The following is a 7,558-nucleotide window of genomic DNA, read 5'->3' as shown; positions in this document are numbered from 1 at the left end:
CAAGGAAATACAATATAATTGTTACTGTGGCACAAAGTGGAATTTTCAAGTGCTCTTGATTAAAATCCTAATAATTTGAATGTCTTATTTATAACTCATTTTTATGCAAAATTTATGACTATAGAAGGCCCATCAGTATATATACATATCGCTGATACACTTCATTGTACAGCAGATGTAACACAACATTGTAAAGCAAGTATGCTCCAATAAAAAAAAAATTCCGTAGCATTTTAAAAGCATCTCTCTTAAACTCTCTTAAACTTAAGTTCTCCTGGTTTCTAATCATGTTTTTCTTTTCTGCCTCTTCTTTGTTCAGATCCATCATGAGTGAAAACTGGGACCCAAACCCTTCGGAAAACTGGCATCCCATTTGGAGTGTCAGTGACACAAAGCATGATCTGTACGCGGATAGCAATATCACCTATGTGAACTACTATCTTCACCAGCCTGAAGTGGCAGCGATTTTCATTATTTCCTACTTTCTGACCTTCTTCCTATGCATGGTGGGAAATACAGTGGTTTGCTTTATTGTAATGAGGAACACACATATGCACACAGTCACTCATTTCTTCACCTTGAACCTGGCCATAAGTGATTTACTAGTTGGCATATTCTGTATGCCTATCACGCTGCTGGACAATATTATAGCAGGTATGTTGATTTGCATGCAGCTCAAACATACTATGAGAAAATATTTGTCCCATATCCCTGAAGTCATCACAGCGCCATCCATTCATTCACAAATATTTATGGAGTTCTAAGAACTGCTCCAAGTAGCTGTTCTCATGGGGTCTACGTGCTAAAGGAGGATAAAAACAACAAACAAATATCTATATAAGTAGTCAGAGAATAAAAAGAATTATGGAGAAAAATAGAACAAGTGACAGAGATGAAGTGTGGAAGCTGTTATTTTTATAGAGTGTTCACTGAAGGTCATCAGTGAATGGTGACACTTCTTACTGAAGACTTTGAATTTGCTTAACAGTTCAGGGCACATATAATATAGTAAAAATATTAAGAATATTATGGGCTGTAAAGTTCAAAGAACGTGTGGTTTCAACTGATGCAATGTCTTCAATCTAATATAAATAGATATTTAAGCCCTCTTGTGGTTGGCTGAGAGATTTCCAACAGTTTTTGATGGAAGATGGAGTAACAGAAGCAATAATTTCTCACAAAGCAGTAGTTTCATTCATATAGTGGTACTTTACATGTGCAACATAAGTCATGGTTCGGGTATTACCCTAGAGTACTTCTGGGCCGTATTACCACTTCTTTAGCACTATGTTATACACTCTGGAAGTACAGAAACAGTGTATCTATACCTCCCAGTACAGTTCTGGTGCATAGTACCTGCTTAATAAATATCTGTTGTATTAACACATAAAGTCAACAGCCATTTCTGTTATCATATTTTAAATTCTTTGAGCTATTTTTATATTCTTTGTGTTCCTTGTACTATCATGCACATACTTTTCATAGACAAAATGTATTTTATCTCTGAGGTTATGAGTAGTAATTTTCTTTGTTTCTTAATTTTTTGTCTACCTGATTCAGATTAGTTTTCTCCTGTTTCATTCTTCCTATTTGTTTCAGTTTCTTTCTTTTATGGTTGAGGCTTCCCTAATAGTCAACTACTATTTAGCTGCTTGTATTTCAGAGTGAGGTACTATGTGGCTGCTTTGAACCTCTGCAGGACTGGGGTTTGAGGTTAGGCTCACTCTCGGCTTCACTAGCCTGGGTCATTCATTGGGAAATCCACAGCTATCAGAAACTGCCAGTGAAAATATGTCAGTGTTCTTGGAAGGATCACTTGCCCCAGAAGGAAATTCTCTAATCTACTGCCATAGGGATTAGAAGTCTGGCAGCTGCATTCTGGAGCTGAGTGGGTCTCTCTACCAGCAGTAGGAGCACGTGCAGAGTGTATATGTACTTTCAGTCTATCCTCCTGCATCATTGTGGCATAAAGCCATTCAAGCACCAATTTTAAGATGGTCTGGATAGACGAGAGAATGATTTTTTAAGTATGCTTGGCTTATTTAGGTTACTGGGAATAGCTTTAATTAGATAAGAGTATTTTTTAAATAAGCTACAGGATAGTTTTTAAAAGATAAACTAAAAAAATCTGAGCAATATGTAACATTCATCTCTTGGGAAACTAGAATATTTGCTAATGGAAGAATAGTGTTACTTTCCTGTAATAGCAGAGGTGCGTATAGAATATCAAACTCTAAATTTGATTTGATTGATATTAAATATCAAATATAATAATTTTACCAATTTCTTTTATAAACATTCTAGTAACTGGAGTTCAGTTAGGAAGTTATTCAAACAGACTACTTTTGTTTGTGCAAAGTGCTCTTTATTCTCCAAGTATGTCTTAGTCAGTTTAGGCTGTTATAACAAAATACCATAGACTGGGTGGCTTAAACAACAGACATTTAATTTCACAGTTCTGGAGGCTAGGAGTCTGAGATGAGGGTGCCAGCATGGTCGGGTTCTTGGTGAGGGTCCTTTTTCTGATTGGTAGATTGCTGTGTGTTCACATGGCCTTTACTCAGTGTATGCACATGGGGAGAGGTCTCACGCTCTCTTCTTCTTCTTAAAAGGGCACTAATCCCATCATGTGGCGTAATCCCCATGGCCTCATCTACATCTAATTACTTCCCAAAGGCCACACCTTCAAATACCATCACATTGGGGGTTAAGGCTTCAATATATGAATTTGGGAGGGAACACATTCACTCCATAACAAAGTACCTCTGAGGTAAATCATGTCATTAGATTATATATAATATTAACTTTATTTGTTATACATGTGACGCCTGATTCCTCATAATTTATGGAATACATTTCCAAATTAGAGAAAAAATATTTTTCCTGTTTTATTCATTTAAAGGGCATTATTGCATAAGGGTTAATGGTTTGGACACTGGAACCATACTGCTAGGGTTTAAATCCTTAATATGCTTCTAACTAGCTGTGTGGCAAGGTATGTGAAATTTGTATGTTTGTTACATATTCTATATCATGAGGAGAATAATAAAGCCTTCAGAAGCCTGTTGTGGGGATTAGATATGTTAATAGATGCAAAACATTTATTACAGTGTATAGAATGTTGAAACTACTGTGTAAGTTTTGACCTTATTAGTATACTGAAAAACAGAGATCTGAATGTATTAATGAAAATAATGGGAAACATTGATTGCTCCCTGAATATCATTTAGGAAACAGTTGCATCTGTCTAATTTCATGTCTTTCTCTTCATAATTTCAGTGAAATTAAAAAATATGTATATGATCTTTCCAAAGACTAACTGTCCCATTTTCCTTTCAGGATGGCCTTTTGGAAGTACAATGTGCAAGATCAGTGGCTTGGTCCAGGGAATATCCGTTGCAGCTTCAGTCTTTACTTTAGCTGCAATAGCAGTAGATAGGTAGGTCAGCACCAAACTCTGAATCCAGAAAATTGGGCGTATCTGCAACTAATCCACCTAACCAGTGAAAAATGTATAATCTACTAAATTTGGGTATATCTGCTTAAAATTGTAGCCGTAATATGTACCCCTTTAAGAGCAAGACTTATATATATATATATATATATATATATATATATATATATATATATATATATATATAATATACACACACACTAAGGGTTCAGTAATAAAATAAAACTACTGAAGTTTCCATATTTTAAGATTAAATAATTAGGGATGATGCATGTTTTAGTTTGGGCTGCTATTAACAAGATATCATAGACTATTTGTTGAATGAATAAATGAAAAAATAATATTTGAAGTTTCAATAGCTGGTTTACAAAAAGAGCAAAATACCTAGAATTGCACCTTTGAAGTTACCCATAATTTAAGGGTGAGTAAGTGGGAGAATTCACCGAGTAGAAGACTAGATGAAAACTTGGAATTTAAGACAGAAGAGCTTACACCGTCAGTGAAGGACAGTGGAGCAGTCAAAGCTCAAGATAACTAGTCATTATATAAAGATAAGATAAATTTGTTTGGAGTTGCTGATGGGCCACTTAAAAGCTCTAAGTTTCCTTACCTGCAGATCTGGAAAGTATTAATTTTCAATTTTATAGAGTCATCACAAAAATCAAAGAAGATTCAATAGATGATAGTACTTTGAAAAATATAAAATGTTATACAGTTATATGATAGTATGATTATCTTATAATGAATATCAGTAATAACAAAATTAAGAATCACAATAACAAAATAACAGTAAAATGAATCAGGCTTACTCTACATACTGATCATTGTCATGCTCAACAGAGGACACAGAACACTGGGAAGGTGCATAAACAGAACTCATCATGGGAACTCTCATCAGATTCATAGCTGTGAAACAAACCACCAAAACACTTAGTGGCTTAAAACAGTAATGCTTTTAATATTTGTCACAACTCTGTGGATTGGCTGGGTGCCTCTGTGTGGTTCTCCTACTCTGTGCCTTGTAGCTGAAATCACTCACGCTTTTGCTTATGCCATGCTTGCTAATGTTCAACTAACTGGCCAAAGCAAGTTGCATGGCCAAGCACACAGATCATGTGTGAGGGGACCACAGAAGGGCATGGAGGGACATTTAAGAATATGGGCTCTGGAGCCAAAATACATGTGTAAAAATCATGTGTAATTATGGGCAAGATTTTTTACCTTTTCTAAGCCTTTTCCCCATGTTTTAAATAAGAAAGCTTACAGAGGCAATCCATGCAAACCAACGGAAAGGAGCCTGGAACAGAATATTAAATGCTCATGCTCAATGTTGACTAGTTACAATAGTACTTTGATTATTAATAGTGTCTGATATACTCCACTCATTAATTTTTTGAGTTGAAATTTATCTCATATATTAATTACAGAAACTGGTAATGCACGCCTCCCTACTAATGGTAACTTTCTATATTTGAGGGGGAATATGTATGGAAGACTGTAATTACTGAAATAAATTTAATTAATGACTTGGTCAGAAGTTATGAGGCAGTCCTTCACTGATATTTGCCTTTAATTACAGGTTCCAGTGTGTCTTCTACCCTTTTAAACCAAAGCTCACTATCAAGACAGCATTTGTCATCATTATGATCATCTGGATCCTGGCCATCGTCATTATGTCCCCATCTGCAATAATGTTACACGTACAGGAAGAAAAATATTACCGAGTGAGACTCAACTCCCAGAATAAAACCAGCCCAGTCTACTGGTGCCGGGAAGACTGGCCAAATCGGGAAATCAGGAAGATCTATACCACTGTGCTGTCTGCTAACATCTACCTGGCTCCCCTGTCCCTCATTGTCATCATGTATGGAAGGATTGGAATTGCACTCTCCAAGACAACAGTGCCCCACTCAGGCAAACAGAACCAGGAACAGTGGCACGTGGTGACCAGGAAGAAGCAGAAGGTCATTAAGATGCTCCTGACTGTGGCCCTGCTTTTCATTCTCTCCTGGCTGCCTCTGTGGACTCATGATGCTCTCACACTATGTTGACCTGTCTCTGAATGAACTGCGGGTCATCAACACCTACATCTACCCTTTGGCACACTGGCTGGCCTTTGGCAACAGCAGCATCAACCCCATCATTTATGGTTTCTTCAATGAGAATTTTCGCCGTGGTTTCCAAGATGCTTTTCGTCTCCATCTCTGCCAAAAAAGAGAAAAGCCCAAGGAAGCCTACACCCTAAAAGCTAAAAACAATGTGGTCATCAACATATCTCATCTGTCAGCTCAGGAATCTACAATTAAAAACACACATGAGGGCTTTCCTGGTGGCATAGTGGTTAAGAATCCGCCTGCCAAGGCAGGGGACACGGGTTCGAGTCCTGGTCCGGGAAGATCCCACATGCCGCGGAGCAACTAAACCCATGAGCCACAGCTACTGATCCCTTGCTCTAGAGCCCACGAGCCACAACTACTGAAGCCTGCGCACCTAGAGCCCGTGCTCCGCAGCAAGAGAAGCCATCGCAACGAGAAGACCGCACACAGCAACGAAGATTAGACTCCGCTCAACACAACTAGAGAAAAACCTGTGCACAGCAACGAAGACTCAACGCAGCCAAAAATAAATAAATTAAATAAATAAATTAAAAAAAAAAACACACACACATGAGGATATTGTGCTTTGTAGGAAAAGTGCTGAAAAACCCATACAGGAATTAATGATCAAGAATTTGAACTTACCGATAGTAATGAGATGTAAAAGGAGCTGGTGTGATGATTTTAACTCTACTGTGTTATATGGTGAAATACTGTTGCTTTTTTATGGCTTTGTACTTCAGTTCTTCTTAAGAATGTTAGAAGCTCTCTCTGGAAAATAGTAAACAAAATGAACTTCTGTTTGTAATCAATCTTACTGTATTTAAAATACATACAGAGACCCATATACAAATTTGCCTGGATAAATCAATTTTCTAGGACCAGTTTTCAAAGCCTGATCTTTTCCCACTTAGCTATTTGTGTATGAATCAAGCATGTGTTTTATGTGTATATATATGTATGCAACACACATACACACATATACATTTTCTTCAAATGGTGATAAATGGGCAGTTCTTTGCATGAGAGCACATTTTATGAATTCTCCCTCTGCTTTTGAATTGGAAATGTTAGACTACAGAACTATTTATCTGTTTGTGCTTTTAAAATGTACTTAGCTTTCTTAGAAATAAGAACTGCAATAGCAAATAAAGGGACACTGTATTTCTTTGTAATTAAAAGTTGATTTTTTTTCCTTTCAAACAGTACAAAGTTGGTAAACTCATAACATTGTTCCATAGGAGTTATTGTTGGCTTTTTAATATTTTCATAAATGAATTTAAGCCCTAGCTGAACCCATGTTTCTTGCAGAGATGATTCAGGATCCCAACTTGACCTCCTTTCTAACAGAATCTCTGACATAAAGAAACAAAGCTTTTAATAATGCAGCAGGTGGCAGAAGGATGGCAGCTCTCTTCTAAAGGGCTTAATCAGAGATGTTCAACAATCATCATAAGACTCCCATAAAGTTTGAACAAAGCAAGACTGATTATCCCAGATCTCCTACTGGGCACAAAATGTAAGGCACAGAAGTCCTACTGGATAGCAAGTTAATATACTACTATTAAAAAGAGAATGGTGAACCCCTGGATTCTGCTAGGTTACGATTATGTAGTGACAATAGTTGCAAATGCTAGCTTTTATTCTAGGATGAGATAGTCCTTAGAAAATTGGAAATTATAAAATAACAAATAGTTTGGCAAATAAAAATAAATCTCTGGGCCTGGACCTATCATGTTTTTCCAATCATTAACATGGTTCAGGCTAAAAGCTTTTCGACTTTATAGGCCTTTGAGAAAATAATTGTTCAGTTTTCAATTGGTTTATGCTATATGATAGTTGAATATGTATGTGTTACATATTTCCAAAACCTTTTTCAAATTTCATTATTTCCACTACAGCATAGGGTCTATGTGTTATGAAGAACTTATTTGGGACTTCCTCAATGACCATTTTTCTGATTGTAAAACTAATAAAAATTACATTATAAAATATAAAAACAGGTATA

At 36.5% G+C, this 7,558-nt stretch overlaps 1 protein-coding gene across 1 annotated transcript; it reads left to right on the top strand.

Annotated features, from left to right (window-relative positions):
- The first annotated feature begins 326 nt into the window (after positions 1-326).
- On the top strand, positions 327-6,214 carry NPFFR2 (neuropeptide FF receptor 2). Its single transcript, XM_060147234.1, is given in 6 exon segments — positions 327-654; positions 3,340-3,439; positions 5,034-5,480; positions 5,482-5,768; positions 6,121-6,183; positions 6,186-6,214. Coding segments are annotated over 6 exon segments (1,254 nt in total).
- The last annotated feature ends 1,344 nt before the right edge of the window (positions 6,215-7,558 follow it).

The sequence above is a fragment of the Lagenorhynchus albirostris genome, chromosome 4 (assembly GCF_949774975.1).
Source record: "Lagenorhynchus albirostris chromosome 4, mLagAlb1.1, whole genome shotgun sequence".
In the NCBI taxonomy this organism is placed as follows: Eukaryota; Metazoa; Chordata; class Mammalia; order Artiodactyla; family Delphinidae; genus Lagenorhynchus; species Lagenorhynchus albirostris.
Note: the sequence above shows the minus strand (reverse complement) of the source record. Positions and strands in the feature narration are given on the sequence as shown.